This window comes from Ovis canadensis, chromosome 10 (assembly GCF_042477335.2).
Source record: "Ovis canadensis isolate MfBH-ARS-UI-01 breed Bighorn chromosome 10, ARS-UI_OviCan_v2, whole genome shotgun sequence".
Taxonomy (NCBI): domain Eukaryota; kingdom Metazoa; phylum Chordata; class Mammalia; order Artiodactyla; family Bovidae; genus Ovis; species Ovis canadensis.
Genome location: NC_091254.1, coordinates 30,769,990 through 30,791,984, shown reverse-complemented (window position 1 = coordinate 30,791,984; position 21,995 = coordinate 30,769,990). Strand labels below are relative to the sequence as shown.

The following is a 21,995-nucleotide window of genomic DNA, read 5'->3' as shown; positions in this document are numbered from 1 at the left end:
ATCCTGCTTTCCCCTTCCTCTGTCTTGTCACCCAGCATTCCTCTTCTTTATACTGGCTTCCTTCCCCACGTTGTCCTCTTTCATTCATCCTGGTAACAAGGAGTCCGTGATGCACTGGGTATCCGCAGATGTTGGGGATCCACAGGTAGGGCTTTGCCTGAAATACTTTATGTGTTGAATCATGTTTAGCTGAATTAAAAAAAATGTTAATATATTAAATAAAAATTTAAAATATTTCTACCACCCAGATAAAAATTTGATCTTTTCTCAAGTATCACCCTTGTGACATTTATGGTCATAGAGGTTACTTCATGAGGTAGAGCAGAGTTCAGCAAATTGCAGCTTGATCCAGACAGTGTTAAAAAGGCAAGCAAACAACTGCGCAGTATCAGCACGCACCTCACATGGGGTGAGCGATGCTTCCTGGAACTTTACCAGTTATATATACTTTTGTGCCTGTACCAGGTTGTAAAGTAAATTGTATGTTACTGCTGATCATGATCAAAAGAGTGTAAGAAACACAGAAGTGGGTGAAACTGCCCCCATTTAACCCAGGAGGAAACCGAAGCTGAGAAATTGATATCCCCCAGCTAGAATGGTTTATCAGTGATCACATTTTTTCAGTGAGGGTGTTTCTTGAAGTAACAGCATGATTTGCAAAGTCTTTTCCCAGTTATTTGGCATTTAGGTGGCTTTCAATATTTTAACACTTTAAATGGATTGTAAAACTCCTTTGTGATCACAATCTTCCTTTTTCACTTTTTTTTCCTCTCTGTGTGAAGACATTCTTAGGCTAATTCTCCAAACTGGTATTAGGGATAGAAAAGCATGAACATATTTGTATTCGTGTCTTGGAGGTCCTGTAGCAAAATACTACAAATTAGGTGGCGTAAGACGGCAGAAATGGGTCCTTTCACAGTCATGGAGGTCACAGGTCGGCATGGAATTGTCTGGAAGGTTGGTTCCTTCTAGAGGCTTTGAGGGAGAATTTTTATCCCTGCCTGTCTCCAGACTCTGGGCAGTCGCTGCTGCTCCTGGCTTGTAGTGTCCTTCCAGTCCTCCATGTTCACAGAATGTTTGGTCTCTGAGTATCCGCATCTGTGTACAAATTTCCCTCTTTTTACAACATCACTCACATTGCCTCTAGGACTCACCCTGATCCAGCATGACCGCAGCTTAACTTGATTACAATGACCCTATTTCCATATGAAGTCATGTTCACAGGCGCTGGGTAGGGGGCATTTAGGGGAACAGATTCAACCTAGTGGGCTCCCCAGGTGGCTCAGTGGTAAAGCATCTGCCTGCCAATGGAGGAGACACAGGAGACATGGGTTTGATACCTACTCCAGTTATTCTTGCCTGGGAAATGCCATGGTGGGCTGCAGTCCATGGGGTCACGAAGAGCTGGACACGACTGAGTGAGTGAGCACACACACTCAACCTAGGGCAGTGTTCATGTCACCTGTACTCTTTTCCTTACTGTGAACAACAACAACAAAACATTGTTTCTCCTGTCTCTTCCGTTTGTTAAACTTTGTATTGTGGAAATTTCCAAACTTCCATGGAAGTAGGTAGAATACTCCTATGGATCCCAACAGACTCATCAGTCTGTTTCACTTAATCTTGTGAACATAAGAACAACACAAAAATAGCTCCCTGCCCTTTTTATTTTGATTGGAGGGTAAGTACTGTACAATGTTGTGATGCTTTTTGCCATGCATCAACATGAATCGGTCCTAGGTATACATGTGTCCCCGCCATCCTGAACTCCCCTCCCTCCTCACCCCCGACCTCTCTAATTATTGCAGCTGAATTTAAAAATTCTTTTCAGGTCAACTCAGCCCTTTCATTCCTCCTTTTCAGTTTAGCCGGGTGTTGCAGGTTGGACAGTCTCTTTTTCTTCTTCCTTTCTTCCTCTAGGTTGCGCTGTGTTACAGGTCAGCCCAGTGGTTGAAACACCTGCTTTCTCTGAGGTGACGGAAGAGGACTGCAAATGTGACTTTGATGACTTTGTTATCGTAGGTGAGATTTGGAAACTCATGGGCCGTGATGGAGGCACCCTCCCCCACTCACCTGATGACACGCATCACACACAATATGTGACAGTGTCATTCAGGGAAACCCCTCCCCAAATCAGATTGTGTCCCTGATATAAAAAAAAAATGCGATGTCTTGATATTAATCTCTCATCTCGTGTAGGTTTGAATGCAAAAGCAGATACCATTAGGGTCTGATATCTGTTTGGCCCCCTCCTTATATTTTGGTGAAATTTCAGATAAGCGTATTTTAAAATCCCATCTGTAGCCTCATAATAGCTGTTGTTTTACAACAGAAATGCAAAAGAACCTTAAGGATGGCGATCTTCAATAATTGGTCCTTTCTGAGATGTAGGCAGCTAGTTTTGTGTTTGTATCAAATTGACTATGGTTAAGAGAAACAGACTAAAAGCCCTCCATTACCTTTTCTTCAATTTTCCCACAGAACTTGGAGATTTCAGCAATACCACAGTGCCCTGTGGATGTTCCTCCGACACCTCTAAGAGGTATCTACCTCCCACTTTCATCAGCACACAGACCCCTGGGCCATCACACCAGGCCTCTGACATCTTGGGCCAAATTCAGCCAGTTCCGATAACAGGGATCACTGTTTAGAAGTGAAACAATCACCACGGAAGTTCCTACAGCGTTTCTAGAGTGTTTGAAAGACTTCTGTACACATTCTCATTTAATCCTCCTGGGTGGGATGGGCAGGGGTTTTATACCCAATTTGATGGGTGTAGAAACTGAGGTTCAGATGAGAAGTGCTTCTGGACACCATGCTGTTAAATAGCAGCGGGGGAACTCCAACTCGCTTCCCAGTTTGCTCAGTAGAGAAGAATCTGCCTGCCAATGCAGGAGACGTGGGTTCAGTCCCTGGGTGGGGAAGATCCCCTGGAGAAAGAAATGGCAACCCACTCCAGTATTCTTGCCTAGGAAATCCCATGGACTGAGGAGCCTGCTGGGCTGCAGTCCATGGGGGCACAAAAGAGAGGGCTTGAACCCAGGTCTTCTGACTTTAAACCTGGTCCTCTTCTCACCACCCCTCCCCACCTTGGTACCCTCAATAAACACAAGCTGCTCTGTGGGACGTGGAGGGATTGAGTTAAGTAAGATGACCACTGGGGCGTGGTTGACACACACATGGTCTGCTGTGTGTCACCTCCTCTGCTTTTTTTGAGGGGGGAGGGGAAATAGTTAAAAACCCTCAGCAAAAGACCCTTAAACACACTTTTTATGAAAATAATTTTCCATGTCTGCATCTCTTACATTGCAGTGTCATTCATGAGCCAAACTTCAATTCTGCTGAGCTAACAGCCAAAGAGTTATACCGCGTATTCAAGAAATGCTGGATGCTGGCAGAAGTTCATTATCAGTTGGCAGGCTCTCTCGATGCAGCTGGCTCCATAGTAAGTCTCAACAGAATTTGATCTTCAGTTCTTAAATTCTCATTTTGCCTGCCCTCCACATCAGAGGTTTATGTGTTTCCTTGTATGGCTGCTGGGCGTTAGGGGAGACTCGAAAGGAAGGATGAATCTGATGTTTATTGGGCATTTGTAATGCACCAGGGCCTGTGCTCAGCAATTCATGTCTTAATCCTCACATATCTCCTGTGAGGTAGATGCTATTGTTAATTTAATTTAATTGATTTACTCGTTTATTTATGGCTGTGCTGGGTCTTCATTGCTAGGCACAGGTTCTTCTCTAGTTGTGGTGAGCCAGGGCTAATGCAAGGGCCTCGCATTGCAGTGGCTTCTCTCGTTGCAGCGCATGGGCTCAGCAGTTGCAGCTCACAGGCTTAGTTGCCCTGCGGCATGTGGAATCTTCCCAGACCAGGGATCAAACCCATGTGCCATGCGTTGGCAGGTGGATTCTTAACCACTAGACCACATGGAGGCCTGTTATTTTAAGTTTAAGGTGTTAGTTGCAGACCCTCAGCGGGGCTGCTCAGTGGTACAGCGGGAGTTGAGCCCCCAGGCTGCCTCATTTGAAAGTCCAGGCTGGTCCCCTTGTGGAGCGCTCTGCCCTCCAAACAGGCAGCTCACTGCGGGCAGAGGATGGGGTGGCAGAGGCTGTAATCGGGTAGGAGAGAAAGCACGCCGGAAGTGCAGGGGAGGCAGTGTTCCACGTCATCAGGGGAACCTGGAAAGGCTGAATGGAGATCTCAGGACTTGAGCCAAGTATCAGGCCAGGCAGAACTGTAGCAGGTCAGGTAGGAGTGCATGAAGGGCACTCTTGGCAAAGGAGCAGCTGGAGTAAAAATGACTGGGAGGTGCCTGGTGCTTCTGGGTTTTGGTTCTTTTGGCTGCGTCATCTTAGTTCCCTGACCAGGGATCGAACCCTTGCCCCCTGCAGTAGAAGCACAGAGTCTTCACCACTGGACCACTGGGGAAGTCCCCATGGTGTGTTGAGCAGAGTCATTTGATGTAGTTGGAGAACATGTTTGTGGGTAGTGGGGTATGTTTGGGGGAGGGTTCATCTTAATCTTCCTGGGAAATAAGGCTCAAAAGCAGCCAAACTGTGGAGATGTAGACGGTAATCAGAGAAGTCTTGATTTTAGATGCTAAGAGGAAGGTTTCATGGTCAGAGGTGGGGGTGGCGTCTGCACCTGTACAAGCTGGGCAGTGTCTGCAGAGAACAATTCCTGGAGAAGGGGATTCAGATCGACAGTGTCTGTCAGCTATTGACTAGGCAGGGTGAGGCTTCGGCTTCTGCAAGGCAGGAAGGCATTCCAGTTCACACTGACCTACTTACAGTAATTCGCAGTCTGGAAACAAAAGAACTAACTAAAAATACCGAGCAGAGTGATCTCAGCTGGGTGGCGTCTGAAGCAGTTCTCCTGCAGAGGGTTTTAGACAGAGACGGCTCTGGCCAGGTTCTGTTATTCACTTAAAAGCAGTTTTTATTTTTCAAGGTAAAGGTTAATGTTGGGAATACATCTGAACGTTTCTTTTGTTTCAGTTCCTGAAATGTGCTTGTTTAAGTTGCTCCTGAATCCTCTTTGGGTTATTTATGCAGGTCGTAAATGAAGAGCAGGTCCAAAAAGACTTTGAATCCAGCACAGATGTCGTCCAGGAAATTAAACTGAAGTCGAGGATCAGAGGGACTGGAGACTGGGCGCCCCCTAGGTTTCAAATCATATTTAATGTTCATCCACCACTCAAGTAAGTCTAGGTTGCTGCTTGGACCACCAGTCCAGTTAAAACAAAAGTTGTGGTGGGTTCCTTCTGTCTCTTCATGGAGATGGGTGAAGGCAAAAAATAAAACACCAAGGGACAATGGAAAATTTGTTTTAGGAAAAAGAAATTTGGGCACATTTTTCTGACTTAGCTTTCTTGGCACCCCATTTATAGTGGGCTTTTGGTCTTTAAGTTTTGACACGTTGAGAACTTAACTATGTTTCCTTAACTATAAACATTACATAACAATTGAAAAGTAAACAGGTTCATATTAAGTGGCTAATGGTGAACCTTAAAAATATCATACAGTAATTTTAAGACTAGACCACTCTATTTTCCAGGTAAATGTGAAATAAAAAGTCAGTGAATTCATTTTTTTAAAGGAAAATTCCATCTTGAGGAGAGCTCTTATAGTTAAAAAACATGGCAGACTGCAAAAGAAATCATCTCTGTTCTCTAAGAAGTAACAAAATTCTAAAAGACAAATAAGATGGTGCAAAAAGGATATAGATATATATAAATATATACAATAATTTAAAGTAGTGCTGTGCTGACTTGCTCAGTCATGTCTGACTCTTTGTGACCCCATGGACTGTAGCCTGCCAGGCTCCTCTGTCCATGGAATTTTCCAGGCAAGAACACTGGAGTGGGTTGCCATTTCCTCCTCCAGGGGATCTTCCTGACCCAGGGATGGAACCTGCATCTCCTGCATTGGCAGGTGGGTTCTTTACCACTGAGTCACCTGGGAATCCCATAATTTAAAGTAGTAATTTATTTATTCTGAGAGTATATGACATTGTAGACAAAAGGATATATTAACCAAATGCATTTTTTTTCATTCCTCTTGGTTGGTATTTAATACAGTGTGCAAAGTGCAGAGTTATGAAGGGGCTGGCAATTGTCATTTCCAGTGCCCCACAGAGGTGCCGTATATTCTTTTTCCTCTTGGGAGAGTATGAGGAAGTTCTCTGGGGCTGCTTAGGGAGAAGAGTTCCCTCTCCAAGCCTTAGGTGGGGTCACTTCCCTTGACGTGGATTGTCTTTCCTCTGGGATTTTTCTGGGTTCTCTCTAAAGCACACATTTTTTTTTTTTTTTACCACGCACACATATTTTTACCATGCATTTTTACTTTGGCCATTTTTGCTGACCTTAAACTGTATTAACGCGTTACAACTTTCTCCATATTGCCAAATCCCATATGGAATTGCAACACGGACAGTTGAATAGCAAACACTTCAATATTCTATCTTTCACCAGAAATCTTTGACAGCATTGTCTTACAATACCTCATATTCATCTAAATGTCCCTGGATCCATTTGTAAACTTCCCAAGCAAATTTGGGGATGGTGTCTTGTCCCCCTGAACCTCCTCCCATGTGTTATATGCTTCTAGTTCTCTCAGGAGAGAGAAGTCTGTGATGCCCCATAAGAAGTCTCTAAAGACTCTTTGGTGGTTATTTGTGATACTGACTTCTGCTTTGGTGGAAAGCTGGAAAGCTCTGTTCTTGGGAAAGAAAAATTCTGTTTCTTTCCCAAATGAAAAAATGATAAAATTAAGCCCTCAAGCTAAGAACATCCTGATGTTCATTTCTCTTCCAATCAGTGAAAAACGCTCCGTTGGTCTTTTCTGAAATATAACTCTTATCATTTTCTGTCCTCAGGAGGGATCTCGTAGTAATAGCCCAAAATTTTTTCTGTGCTGGCTGTGGAACGCCAATAGAACCTAGTAAGTATGCATATTGGGTTGCTTACTTATTAGGCAATGACATTTTTACCTTAAAGCATAAATATTGGTATATTCATTTCTCTCAAGTACATGCAAGACAATATACACAGCAACAAATCTTTTGTTCAACAGTGATTTAATAAGCATATGAATGAAATTTACATAATTTTACATTCATACTCTTACATTTTTAAATATCATAAGAGCCCCTCAAATAACCAATTTCAAATTTCCTACTTATCTCTCTATACATCCAAAGAAAGTGGAGCAGTATGCATCATTATTTTTTTAATGTTTTTTAACTGTCATGAAAGTCACATAATATAAAACATACTCTTGTTGTTGTTCAGTTGCTAAATCCTGTCCAGCTCTTAGCGAGTCCATGGACTGAATTATGCCAATCTTCCCTGTCCTTCACTATCTCCCTGAGTTTGCTCAGATTCATGTCCATTGAGTCAGTGATGCTTTCTAACCATCTCATCCTCTGCCACCCTCTTCTCCTTTTACCTTCAAACTTTCCCAGCATCGGGGTCTTTTCCAATGAGTCAGCTCTTCACATCAGGTAGCCAAATATTGGAGCTTCAGCATCAGTCCTTCCAATGAATATTCAGGGTTGATTTCCTTTAGGATGGACTGTTTGGATCACCTTGCTGTCCAAGGGACTCTCAAGAGTCTTCTCCAACACCACAATTCGAAGGCATCAATTCTTCAGCTCTCAGCCTTCTTTATGGTCTAATTCTCACATCCATGCATCATTAGTCCATCCACATTAGTCATGTATGGATAAAACATACTATTTTAACCATTTTTAACGGTATAGTTCAGTGGCACTAAGTATATTCACACTATTGTGCAACTCTCACCATCATTCATCTCCCCAACTGTTCACCTTCCTAAACTGAAACTCTGTCCCCATTACACTGTCCCCATTCCCCCTTCCCACCTCCTATCCCCCAGCCCCTGGCATCTACCAGTGTACTTTCTGACTCTATGAATTTGACTTGGTACCTCACGTAAGTACAATCAAATAGTATTTGTCTGCACCTCATGTATATTGTAAGCTGAAGCTGAAACTCCAATACTTTGGCCATCTGATGCAAAGAACTGACTCATTGGAAAAGACCCCAATGCTGGGAAAGACTGAAGGCAGGAGGAGAAGGGGACGACAGAGGATGAGATGGTTGGAAGGCATCACCAACTCAATGGACATGAGTTTGAACAAGCTCCGGGAGTTGGGAGTTGGTGAAGCCCAGGGAAACCTGGCGTGCTGCAGTCCATGGGGTCACAAAGAGCTGGACATGACTGAGCGACTGAACTGAATGTATATTGGAAAACATATTTAAGGTTAACTTAATGTATGTCCTACAAATAGACTATACTTTCTTTTTGGGGGGTTGGAGATTGGGATTGACGTACGTATACAACTATGAATGAAGTACATGGCTAGTGAGAACCTAGTGTATAGCACAGAAAGGGGGACGTGTATTGTTTTTATGAGAGATGCCCACAATGAGAAGTTGTTATAGTCATTTCATAACACTGCCCTCTCTTTGGTGAAGAGGCCACTGTGACCTGCACTGTGACTGCCCATTACTTTCCGACTCTCATCTCCCAGCTCTTGCCCCACTGGGTGTTGAGCTCAGGCCACGTGGCCTCCCTGCTGGTCCTTGAAGGTGACAGGATCACTCCTGACTCAGCGATTTGTCAGGATCTGTGCTTCTCTCTCCCTGGAATGCCCTCCCCTGGACACACCCCACCCCACCAGGTCCAGTTCCCGTCCTTCCTTCCCATCTGCACTCTCAGGTCTTCCTTAGCTGCCCTATTGAGACTCCACCTCATCACCCTCTTGGCCACAAACACATACATACACTTGATATTCCCCTTCCGTTTTGTTTTTATTCAAGTCCTTATCTCCCTAAAATACTCTGTCTTATTGATTTTTCTTACTATTATCTGTCTCTCACTAGATTCTAAGTTCCATGAGGACCGATACATGGTTTCTTTTTAATTGACTTATTAAAGTATACTTGCTTTATAGTCTTATGTTACTTTCTGCTGTACAGCACAGTGAATCTGTTATATGTTTACATATATCCCCTCTTTTTGGAATTTCCTTCCCATTTAGGTCACCACAGAGCACTGAATAGAGTTCTCTGGGCTATACAATAGGTTCTCATTAGTTACCTCTTATATACATATTACCAATATTTGGTCTGTGTTATCCATTGCTTTATCTCCTGCTCCTACAAGTATGCCTGGCACACAGTTGGGACTTGAAAGATATTTGTTAAATGATTGGATGGCTTACATAGGACCTAACCAGACTCCTCTGAGAAAGTTTGAGGGAGTGGCCTAAAGGCCTAGAACATCAGGTTTCATCCAATCAGAAAGGCGAGTTGCCCAGTTGAGAGTGGGAATCACTTATTTTGCTGTGAGAGCATCCATAGGTCTGACCTGTGGAAGCCTGCTGCTAAGTCACTTCAGTCGTGTCCGACTCTGTGCTACCCCATAGACGGCAGTCCACCAGGCTCCCCCGTCCCTGGGATTCTCCAGGCAAGAACACTGGAGTGGGTTGCCATTTCCTTCTCCAGTGCATAAAAGTGAAAGTGAAGTCGCTCAGTCGTGTCTGACCCTCAGTGACCCCATGGACTCCAGCCTTCCAGGCTCCTCCGTCCGTGGGATTTTCCAGGCAAGAGTACTGGAGTGGGGTGCCATTGCCTTCTCCATGTGGAAGCCTAGGAAGAGAAGATTTGCTGGAAAGGGTTCCCTTGGCCTTTGATAGGTGTTCTGGGATGGAGTAAGACTTTGAACATCTCCACCTCAAGAAATAAAAGCAAAAAGCATAAATCCATCTGAACTTCCTTCTGCCAAACCTGCCATGGTAGAGTGACAGTGCCTGCCATGCGTCACAGTTGGAAGTGGTTTTCTTTCAATGACTCATCTTCCCAGCTAAAGTCTAGTGGGGACCATATCTCTCTGGTTAACCACTGTATCCTGGTGCCTCAGTAAATATTGAATGTATGAGTCTGAAACTGTGAAGATGTGTGACCATGATTCCACCAACTGTTAAAGTACCTCCCAGAGTTTGTTCAGATGTGAAGACGTAGGTGTGCAGTGTTGATTGGAATGTGGTCCTTCCCTCATGGAGCTTGCTGACAGGATGTCATCAGCCAAGTAAATAACTGGGTGATACTTTCAATGAAAGAGCAAGTCAAGAATGCTGTGGTTTTTATAGCCAGGGAACTTAATCCAGGTTTATTGGCTTGGGAGTGAAAGGGCTGTTTTGGTGGCTTCAGGACAATTAGCCTGAAGAGATTCGGGCTTGTCAGAGTCTTCCTGCCAAGTAGGAGGTTGGGTCTGAACTCCCACCAAATGCTCAGACCTTGAATCTCATGTTCTGTTGGCCACGTGTCAGTTTAAAGGCCCATCTTCCAAATCCAGGAGTGCTGGAGGGAGGGTTCTCTTTTCCAACATCCGTTCCACAAAAGTGAAGCTCATGACTCAGGGCCTCCAGTGTCTGCTGTTCTCCCCAGCATGGCTCCAGCAGCATGAGGACAGCCATCTTGAGTCTTGACCTTGGGCCGGCGTTGGAGGCAAGGGCGGGGCGCGGGTGGGTTTCCGGCCTCAGGTGACCCGGTGCTCATCGTCCTGTGCACCCCGGCAGAGTTCGTGAAGCGGCTCCGGTATTGCGAATACCTGGGGAAGTACTTCTGCGACTGCTGCCACTCGTACTCGGAGTCCTGCATTCCCGCCCGGATCCTCAGGATGTGGGACTTCCGGAAGTACTACGTCAGCAACTTCTCCAAACGCCTGCTGGACCACATATGGCATGAGCCGATCTTCAACCTGGTGCACGTCAGCCACGGCCTGTACACCAAGGCCAAGGAACTGGACAGAGTGAGGGTGAGCAGCCACCTTTCTTGGGGGAGGGAGTCCAGCGGCCAAAAGGGCCCTGCGGCAGTAAGTGGATGTCTCCCCCAGCTCCAGGGATCCAGACAGACCCTTTAAGGGGCAGACTTGCCATCCAGCAGCTGGAGCTTATGCTTCAGAGACCTTCTCCTGCTTCGGCTCTTTTCAAAGCCCCGTACCCAAGTCTTACCTTTATGCCTAGTTTTGTTTGTACCTAGCTTTTGAATTTTATTGTCTTTTAAATGGGGCTTCCCTGCTAGCTCAGTCAGTAATGAATCTGCCTGCATTCTTAGAGACCAGGTTAGATCGCTGGGTTGAGAAGATCCCCTGGAGAAGGAAATGTCAACCCCGCCCCAGTATTCTTGTTTGGAAAAATCCCAGGGATAGAGGAGCCTAGTGGGCTACTGTCCATGGGGATGCAAGGATCGGACACAACTTAGCAACTCAACCACCGCCATCTTTTAAAGAAAAATTGTATGTGTTTAAGGGTACCTGATGACTGGATGTATATATATACACACAGTGAAATGATTGATAGTCAAGCTAATTAACATATCCATCCCCTCACAGGGTTACCTGTCTGTGTATGCGATGAGAACATCTGAAACTTACTCTCCTAGCAAATTTCCAGTTTTTAATACAGTCTTGTGAATTATAGTCATCATGCTGTGCATGAGATCTCTAGACTTATCCTTATTGTTCAGTTGTTGTTCAGTCGCTAAGTTGAGTCCAACTCCTTCATGACCCCATGGTCTTATCCTAGGTAACTGTAACTCTGTGTCCTGGACCAATTATCTCCCCATTTCCCCACCTCCTCAGGCCAGGATCCACCCTTGTAGTCGGGGCTTTTATGTATTTGACTGTTTTAGATCCCCTGTATAAATGAGATCAGGCAGTGTTTGTCTTTCTGTGTCTGACTTCACTCACTTGGCATAATGTCCCCCAGGTACATCCATGGTGTCTGCAGTCACAGAATCTCCTTATTTTGTACATAGTTTGGTGGTTTTAAAAAAGAAGGCCCCCAACATTGTGTAAGCTTTAGACTCCCCAAGACCTGGGTCCTTCCTGGGTCCTCTGTAGATCTCTGGACTCAGTCATGGGCCCCTTTATAGACTCTATAGACTGTGCATTATATGCTTTATATATATGCACAGTTGATATGCTTTATTGACTGTGCATTTTAAAGGCTTATATTCTAGAGTTACAGCATTTCAAGGTTAGAACTAACATTTAATTTTGACTTATACATTTCCAGTGTTACTTATCACATTACACTTTCCCCCACTCCCTGTTTGGTTTCTCACATTAGGAAATCCAGGAGCAGCTATTTCACATCAAGAAGCTGTTGAAGACCTGCAGGTTTGCTGAAAGGTACTGCTGTGGGCTGGGCTGGGCTGGGCTGGGCTGGGCTATGAATGGGAGGTCTGATAACCTCCACAGTCTTTGTGGTCCATCTCCACCAGTGCAGAGTGATTGTCTCATGCCTTTCCTTGGGGATGTAGACACTCTTGAATGTTGCTAAACGTTCTTACTCACCACCAGGGAATTTAACATGTTAAGAAGAATGGACCAGTATAAGTATCAAACAACCCTAGCCAGTGGACTTTTATTATTATTATAAAAAAAAAAAGAAAGTGAAAGTCGTTCAGTTGTGTCCAACTTTTGCAACCCCATGGACCGTAGCCCACTAGGCTCCTTTGTCCATGGAATTCTCCAGGCCAGCATACTGGAGTGGGTAGTCTTTCCCTTCTCTAGGGGATTTAAGTTGTGATAAAATACGCATAAATTTACCATCCTGACCCTTTTTAAGTGTACAGTTAAGCGGTTAGGTACATTCATGTTGGTAGGCAACCATCATCACCATCCATCCACAGAGCTCTTTTCATTTTGTAAAACTGAAACTCTTTACCCACAGTAGTTCTCCATCCTCTGTTCCAGCCTTTGGGAACCACCATTCTCTGTTCTGTCTCTATGATTTTGACTGTTCTAAGTACCTCATATGAGTGGAATCATACAGTGTTTATTGTTTTGTGCCCGGCGTTTCATGTGGCATCATGTCAAGCTTCACTCACACTGTGGCCTGTGTCAGGATTTCCTTTGAAAGGCGGAGTGATGTTGAATATTCATACATTGTCTGTATATTCCATCTTTTGTTGATTGATCCACCCATCTTGGGTTGCTTTCTTTTGGTTATTGCTGCTGTGTTCATGGGTGTACCAGCGCCTTTTAAAACACTATGATAAAGAGGCATGTCAACTTTTATTGGCTGTATAATATTCTGTACTATGATGTGGTATTCATTTAAGTATTTTCCTGTTACTGAACACCTAATACATTTAAAGTATCTTTTGTTATCAAAAAAAAAAAAATCACACCCAAACACTAAGCTTCAGCTGAATCTCTGACCACATCCATAGCTATGTCCTGAGGATGAGCTTTTGGAGGCCGTGGCCATAAAGGCACAGGCATGAATTCATTTACCAGAGATATTTTTAAGAGGCGGAAAAACAGCTTACTCAAGGAGGTAGGATTATTTGTTATAATAGGTGAGGTCATAGTATTAGTCTCTCGGTTGTGTCCAGCTCTTTGTGTCCCCATGGTGTGTCCCTGGCAGTCTCCAGTCAAGAATACTGGAATGGTTGCCATTCCCTTCTCCAGGGGATCTTTCCGACTCTGGGATTGAATCAGGGTCTCCTGCATTGCAGGTAGATTCTTTAGCACCTGAGCTACCAGTTGGGATTATAGGTTTTTAAAAACTTTTGTTCTCTTTTAAAGCTGCTTTCTGTTTCTGATCCTTATTTAATGATGCACTACTTCTGAATTACATTTCTTGGGGAGCAGCTTGTCCTTTATAATCATTTTGGCCTTGAACTCTAGCTCCTGGCTTTGGGGTGAAAAATTAGTTTCTTCTCAGAGCCTCAGTTTTCTCTGTAACATGTAACAACATCCACAGTTCTTACCATCTGCAAAAATGTCTTGAATATCCACTCTGTGCTTCAGATGAAAAAGCCGCAGGACACGTGTTCAGAGAGAGTCTGGGGAGGAAGTCAGCATGGAGAGATCTTTGCCAAAGTGCGTGCCTGTCACTGGTGCATGTGCTTCTGAGGGCATGGGGGAGGGGCAGCATGTAGTTTTTAAGGGACAAGGTGGGGAGGCAGGCAGACAAGGCTTCCTAGGGACAAAGCCAGAGCTTGAAGAGCAAGTCAGAGCAAAAACAAGGGTTCAGGGACCCTCTGGCTGAGAAAATAGTGTGAGCCAGGACCACCCGTTGCTGGGCAGAGAATTAAACTGGGTTTAGCATCCCTAGTATTATCAGTATTGGGCTTTCCTGGTAGCTCAGACGGTAAAGTGTCTGCCTACAATGCGGGATACCCAGGTTCGATCCCTGGGTCGGAAAGATCCCCTGGAGAAGGAAATGGCAACCCACTCCAGTATTCTTGCCTGGAAAATCCCACGGACAGAGGAGCCTGGTAGGCTACAGTCCATGGGGTTGCTAAGAGTTGGACACAACTAAGTACCTTCACTCACAGCATCCCTAGAGCATCAAGTTCAGTGTAGGCTTGGGAATGCAGTGCGTGGTGATGCTGCTAACTGACATAGGGGGTTCAGAAAGAGATCGGGGGGCTTGGAGAAGATTACCTACAGTTCTGAATGCCCTTGGGACATCCAAGTGCCTTTAAGCAGCCCGCACTTGGATTGTGGTTGTTGCTTAATTGTGTCTGATTCCTTGTGGGACTGCAGCCCGCCAGGCTCCTCTATCCATGAGATTTCCCAGGCAGGAATACTCGAGTGGGTTGCCATTTCCTTCTCCAGGGGATCTTCCCGACTCACTTGGATGTTTGTGTCTTAATATCATTGCTGGACCTGAGGTTTGGGAGTCATAGCATCAATAACTCTTCCTGGGATATCCGTCAGTCAGACTGATGGACTTAAAATTGAGCTGGAGTTGAATAAAGTGGTCATTATTATCTCAGTACATGTTGTCAGGACTCAAAAACCAAATTTTAAGTTTTCTTTCACTCAAAGTGTACATGGGCAGCTGTCAGAGACACTTTCCTTATTCAGCTTTTTGAAATCATTATTTACGGAATTTTACCTTCCTGGCTTCCAAGCAAAACTTGCAAAACGTAAAGTAGGGAGTTAACTTGTTCCTGGGGTTATTTTTTTTTTTTTTAAGTTGAAAAACTTCAGTTTTGAGAGCCAGGAAAAAACAAACCCTCTCCCAGTTCCTAGTTCCTGCCCAGACCTGTGTGGGTGGGTTTCTGATTTCCTCTGGTTTTCTCTCCTGAAGCACATTAAAGGAGTTTGAGCAGCTGCCGGGACACTTGACGGAGGCTCTCCACTTGTTCTCCCTGGAGGACATGGTCAAGGTCAAGAAAGGGCTGCTGGCGCCCTCGCTCAAGGAGATTCTGAAAGCTTCCCTTGAGCACGTGGCCAGCTGTGAGGTGAGATCTGCTTCCCCAGCGGGCGTGCCCTGAGCTGTCCTTTCTTCGGCTGATCCTGGGGGGGCTGTTTTGCACTTAGCCCCTTTACCCTCACAAGCTGAGGAAAGTGCCAGCAGCACGTGTCATTGCCGTAGTTTAGTCCCTCAGTCGTGTCCGACTCCTTGCGACCTCACGGACTGTAGCCCACCAGGCTCCTCTGTCCATGCGATTTTCCGGGCAAAAGTGGGTTGCCATTTCCTTCTCCAGGGGATCTTCCCAGTCCATGGACTGAACCCACGTCTTCTGCATTAGCAGGCGGGTTCTTTACCACTGAGCCCCCAGGGAAGTCCCTGCACTATTTACAGATGAGTGAAATGAGGTTCAGAGCTGTTCAGTACCAGACCAAGAGTGTCCTGCTGGTATGTAAGCCTGGGCCAAGCGACTGGTCGTCTGAGCGCCCAGCCCGGCGTGTGGCCTCCCTCCATTCTTGTCTGCTCTGATGTGCCAAGTGCAGCCGCATAGACTCAGGATCCAGTGGAAACAGCTCTGTGTCTTCATGGACTGATGAATTGCAGGGGAGCTCCCAGAAATAAAATGAGATCATTTAAGAACACGTGTTTAAAATCATGATCTTTCTTTGGTGCCTCAAACTACCCTGATGCAGTTGTCCAGACAGAACGGACACTCATTTATTGCTCTGACCCATCCACTGTGGCAGGAGATAGTATTCTGTTCCTTCTAGAGGCTGGAATCACAGACACTTAAAAAATGATGTTTTTGAAACTGTATATCATTAGAACGCTTGTATAGTGAAAGGAGATTACCGTCTTGGCTTATAGAATACCAAACTGAAAATTTTCTTTCATCTGACGTAGACAGGCTTTTTAATCGTTACTTGTATCCATGACATTCAGTGGCCGCCTGCAAATATGATATGTGGCTTAGGCCTATCTTTTGTCCTGTGCAGAGTGTTTCATTTTGACTTGTATGAAAATTGCAATTCACAGATTTATATAAACCTTTTAAATGCAGAAACTTGTTACTTCCACAGCCAATTTAGGGGATTTTAGAAGAACACATTTCAGTACCTGGGGCGGGGGAGTGTGGAAATCTGGTGTTTATAGAGTTCTATGAAAGTGGAACTCAGTTTCTCCATTAGGAGAAATGTTACTCATGAAGATTTTCATTTTTGACTTCTGTTCTTACAGCTGTGTCAAGGAAAGGGCTTCATTTGTGAATTTTGCCGGAGTACAGCTGTCATTTTCCCATTTCAGACTGCAACGTGTAGAAGATGTTCAGGTATCTTAATACCATAATACCGTAAGCTTAATAGCAATATTATAACATAAGCGCGAAGTTTCTTAAGCAGAAAATTAACTTAAGCTTGAAACTGAAAGTCGCTCAGTCGTGTCCAACTCTTTGGGACCCCATGGACTCGTGGAATTCTCCAGGCCAGAATACTGAAGTGGGTAGCCTTTCCCTTCTCCATGGGATCTTCCCAACCCAGGGATCGAACTCAGGTCTCCTGCATTGCAGGTGGAGTCTTTACCAGCTGAGCTATCAAGCTTAATAACAGCTTAATAACTAAAGCATAGTGTTATTTCCTTAAGGTATAATGATGCTAGTGTGTGCTTCTCTGTTGAATTGGAGCTGATAAAGTTTTGGTTGCACAGGGAGGAGGTGTAATGGGGCAGGGATAAAGGATGATGTCTCAGGGAACAGAGTTCAGAGATAGGAGGTGGCCCTGTTTGACCTGTCCCCCAGTTCTTCTACATCAGGGCAAGTTACAGCTGCACCTGTTTTGTAATTGAATCACAGTCAACCCCAAGTTCACTCCAGGGGTCCCCAACCTCTGGGATCTAATGCCTGATGATCTGAGGTGGAGCTGATGTAATAATAGAAATAAAATGCACAAAAAATGTAATGCACTTGAATCATCCCCAAACCATCCCCCACCCTGACCCATGGAAAAATTACCTTCCACAGAACTGGTCCCTGGTGCTAAAAGTTTGTGAACCGCTGCCCTAGGGTTAGTTCTCAGGCTCCACACCCACGAGGGTACGAAGGCTGCAGGACTGGGCCAAGGAAGAAGGCTCGTTGCCATGAAGGCTCGGGGCATCTCTCAGAGAACTATAGAGCTGAGGTGGATTTTCAGCATTTTCCCAAATTAGGGACAGGGAGCCAGCCAGGCCTTTAAACCTCATATTGACCAGTCACTGGATGTGGCCTGCGACTACCAAGGGGACATAACCTTGATCGAGGCAGCTGTCTCTAGTTAGGGCCATTTCCAGAGAAGGGATGTCACCTCCTGAGCCATCAGCCACCAGCTCTTCCGGCACCCATGGTGGATGGTCTTTGAGCGGATCTGGGAGGCACTGCAGTCCACTACCCAGGCTCTCTCAGCCTGTTTCACTGGTCCTTATGGCCTTGTTGTTTTTGTTTAGTTGCTAAGTCATGTCTGAGTCTTTGTGATGTCATGGACCGTAGCCTACCAGGCTCCTCTCTCTATGGGATTCCCCAGGCAAGAATATGGAGCAGGTTGCCATATCCTTCTCCGGGGTATCTTCCCGATCCAGGGATGGAACCCATGGATTCTTTACCACTGACCCGCCAGGGAGGCCCATCCTCATGATCTTCTGGGGACAAATCCTCTTGTCTTCAAGGGACCTCTTGGCTTTAGGTCCTCTCTCCCCAGGCTGGGGATGAGTGTCTGTTACATATTTGAGAAACCAGCTACCCATTTGCTGATGGCTCTCCTCCTTGCTTGCAGCGTGCAGAGCTTGCTTTCACAAGCAGTGCTTCCAGTCCTCCAAGTGCCCCCGGTGTGCGAGGATCACAGCGAGGAGAAGACTTCTGGAAAGTCTACCCTCTGCGGCGACATGATGTGCTTGACTATAGTGAGAAAGACCTTGAAACATGCCTTATGATCACATCGCTCATGTCTCCTGTTGATAACATTGTTTTTTTTTTACTATTGTCTATTAAGAAAAAAGATGACCAATATTCTCTTTATTATATATATTTAATATTTTTGGAGACTGCGGATTCTTTGTTATTAAAAGTAGAGTTGTTACTGGTGCCAAAGAATGCTCAAACAACCGCACAATTGCACTCATCTCACACGCTAGTAAAGTGATGCTCAAAATTCTCTAAGCCAGGCTTCAGCAATACATGAACCATGAACTTCCAGATGTTCAAGCTGGTTTTAGAAAAGGCAGAGGAACCAGAGATCAAATTGCCAACATCTGTTGGATTGTTGAAAAAACAAGAGAGTTCCAGAAAAACATCTATTTCTGCTTTACTGACTATGCCAAAGCCTTGGACTGTGTGGATCACAATAAACTGTGGAAAATTCTGAAAGAGATGGGAATCCCAGACCACCTGCCCTGTATGCAGGTCAGGAAGCAATAGTTAGAACTGGACGTGGAACAACAGACTGGTTCCAAATAGGAAGAGGAGTATGTCAAGGCTGTATATTATCACCCTGCTTATTTAACTTATATGCAGAGTACATTATGAGAAACACTGAGTTGGATGAAGCACAAGCTGAAATCAAGATTGCCGGGAGAAATATCAATCACCTCAGATATACAGATGACACCACCCTTATGGCAGAAAGTGAACAACTAAAGACCCTCTTGATGAAAGTGAAAGAGAAGAGTGAAAAAGTTGGCTTAAAGCTTAACATTCAGAAAGCTGAGATCATGGCATCTGGTCCTATCGCTTCATGGCAAATAGATGGGGAAACAGTGAAAACAGTGGCTGACTTTATTTTTCTGAGGTCTGAAATCACTGCAGATGGTGATTGCAGCCATAAAATTAAAAGACACTTACTCCTTGGAAGGAAAGTTATGACCAACCTGGACAGCATATTGAAAAGCAGAGACATTACTTTGTCGACAAAGGTCTGTCTAGTTAAGGCTATGGTTTTTCCAGTGGTCATGTATGGATGTGAGAGTTGGACTATAAAGAAAGCCGAGCGCTGAAGAATTAATGCTTTTGAACTGTGGTGTTGGAGAAGACTCTTGAGAGTCCCTTGGACTGCAAGGAGATCCAACCAGTCCATCCTAAAGGAAATCAGTCCTGAATATTCATTGGAAGGACTGATGTTGAAGCTGAAAATCCAACATTTTGGCTACCTGATGCGAAGAGCTGACTCATTTGAAAAGACCCTGATGCTAGGAAAGATTGAGGGCAGGAGAAGGGGATGACAGAGGATGAGATGGTTGGATGGCATCACCGACTCAATGGACATGGGTTTGGGTGGACTGTAGGAGTTGGTGGTGGACAGGGAGGCCTAGTGTGCTGGGGTTCATGGAGTCGCAAAGAGTCGGACACAACTGAGCGACTGAACTGACCTGAACTGTTACTGGTGATTTTGTTTACAAATGTTCAATGTTTTGCTGCTACTGGTGTTTTTTTTTTTTTAAGGTTTTTTTTTGATACTTCTTAACTTGTATTTGAATGGTTGTATTTAGCTAATGGTGGATCCTGTTTTTTATGAATTGTAACTGACAAGATGAATTACTCAGTTCCTATTCCTATAAAGCTTGTTTTGTGAAAGGAATTGGTACTTTCAATGAAAAAAAAAAAACTGCAAGCAAAAATCTGTATTCTCAGGCTTTTTTTCTGACCTAAATTCCATTTTGTAACTGTATCATAGAGACTTTACTTCTTCCAGGGTTTGTGTCCGGGGCATGGTTTAACTTTTGCGGTTACATGTATGTATGGATGAGTTTTGAGTTGCTTAACAGCGCATGGAGGTGCTATTTGAAGTACTTGCCTCTAGATGGCGCCCTTCAAAGGGCACAAATCAAACCTCTTGTCAACTCTATTCCACAAAGTCAGGGCATGTGTGGGTGACTAGAACTTTATTCCTGTCTTTCAGAACTTTGTCTTGTAGATATAAAATTGAACATAAAGTAGTTGAAAACATAAATAAGCTATTTACTTCTTCAAATACAGGGGAAATGCTGTTAATGAACAATGTGATGCTAGTAATAACTACAATCACAGACATTCCATGAACAAGGTTAGGTGAATCACTGAACCTTTATGAATCCCTTTTTCTTATTATTTCTTATATTTGCATGCTTTCTTGAAACATGTGAGCTTATTTTTTCTTCCACCTCCTGTATACTTTATCCTGCTTGAGAAAGAGCCCTGGGGCTGGGTCCCTTCTCAGCACATCTTTAGTCTGGAATGTGGTGTCATATCCCCGGAATTCCCATGCCCTAAAAAAACCTGCTCGGAATGAACTTGTCAAACATCACTGCTGCTGCTAAGTCGCCTCAGTCGTGTCCGACTCTGTGCGACCCCACAGACGGCAGCCCACTAGGCTTCCCCTTCCCTGGGATTCTCCAGGCGAGAACACTGGAGTGGCTTGCCATTTCCTTCTCCAATGCATGAAAGTGAAAAGCGAAAGTGAAGTCGCTCAGTCGTGTCCGACTCTAGTGACCCCGTGGACTGCAGCCCACCAGACTCCTCTGTCCATGGGATTTTCAGACATCACTGGCCGGCAGTAAAGTGGGACAGGTGGTTCCCTGGCCCCACCCAGTCCTGTGTGTGTGTGTGTGTTTCATTCAGTGGGTTAATATTGTTGTTTAGTCACTAAGTCATGTCTGACTCTTTGTGACCCCATGGACTGTACCCCGCCAGGCTCCGCTGTCCATGGGATTCTCCAGGCAAGAATACTGGAGTGGGTTGCCATTTCCTCCTCTAGCGGGTCTTCTTGACCCAGGGATGGAACCCACGTCCCCTGCACTGGCGGGCAGATTCCTTACTGCTGTGCCACCGGGGTAGTCCTGGGGTGAAACTGAGTCCATGGAGGAAATGAGTGTCTCCTGTGAACCTGGTATTCTCTCATTCTATCCGTGTTTTCTTGTCCCACGTACCTCTGCCAAAGCAGGGTCCCTTTTCCTTATTTAAGCTGGGTCTCTTTTAAATAGAAATTTAGGCACAGATGGACAAGGAAGCCTGACGTGCTGCAGTCCATGGGGTTGCAGAGTCAGACACGACTGAGCGACTGAACGAGGATAAGAGATGAAATTTAAGACGTTTCATTCCTTTAAAATATTTTGTTTATTTATTTGGCTATGCTGGGTCTTAACTGCGGCATGTGGGATCTAGTTCCCCGACCAGGGATGGAACCCAGGCGCCCTGCGTTGGGAGCGAGGCGTCTTAGCCACTGGACCACCAGGGAAGTTCTGATAATGTTTTAGCCTTACCCATAGCTTACATTCCCTCTTAGGAACTCAGAGTCCGAGGGACATGTTGATATTCCTGAGAACAGCTCCACGAGGTTCATGTCGTTATCTCCTCTTTGCAGGTGAGCACACTGGGACTTAAGAGAAATAACTTCCCTAGGTTCCCACAGGTAGTGTGTTCTGCCTGCCTCCAAAGACTGTGGCACAGCCTCCACTTCTTCCGTGGTCTCTTTTGGAGATGATAAAAAAACAACTTTAACTTGTGAGAGCTGGTCACCCCCAAGTTGGTGGCATCGTGCCGAGAGCATTCTCACATCCTTCCCTTGTGTTTATTTATTTGCGGGAGTTGCTGCGGCTCATGCACTGCTTGAAGGGCTCTGCGTTCAGGTTGCCATGTCTGTAAGGCACTGGTGAGTGTGTGGGTCTGTGTGAGTGTGTATTCATGCTTGCGCACAGGTGTGTAACACAACTTTTGTTGAGGAAGAGTGCACAGGCGCTACCCAGGAAGTGATACT

General features: G+C 45.0%; 1 protein-coding gene across 5 annotated transcripts in view; it reads left to right on the top strand.

Moving 5' to 3' along the window:
- RUBCNL (rubicon like autophagy enhancer) overlaps nt 1–19,837 on the top strand; it is a 41,464-nt gene extending 21,627 nt beyond the window's left edge. For all 5 annotated transcript variants that reach the window (XM_069601304.1, XM_069601303.1, XM_069601305.1 and 2 more), the window contains exons 5-14: nt 1,921–2,022; nt 2,482–2,542; nt 3,313–3,445; nt 5,055–5,200; nt 6,877–6,941; nt 10,606–10,844; nt 12,160–12,221; nt 15,142–15,295; nt 16,483–16,573; nt 18,045–19,837. In XM_069601304.1, the coding sequence (XP_069457405.1) occupies nt 1,921–2,022; nt 2,482–2,542; nt 3,313–3,445; nt 5,055–5,200; nt 6,877–6,941; nt 10,606–10,844; nt 12,160–12,221; nt 15,142–15,295; nt 16,483–16,573; nt 18,045–18,157 (1,166 nt within the window). In that variant the 3' untranslated portion in view covers nt 18,158–19,837. The remainder of the gene's footprint in view (nt 1–1,920; nt 2,023–2,481; nt 2,543–3,312; nt 3,446–5,054; nt 5,201–6,876; nt 6,942–10,605; nt 10,845–12,159; nt 12,222–15,141; nt 15,296–16,482; nt 16,574–18,044) is intronic.
- Nucleotides 19,838–21,995: the final 2,158 nt, after the last annotated feature.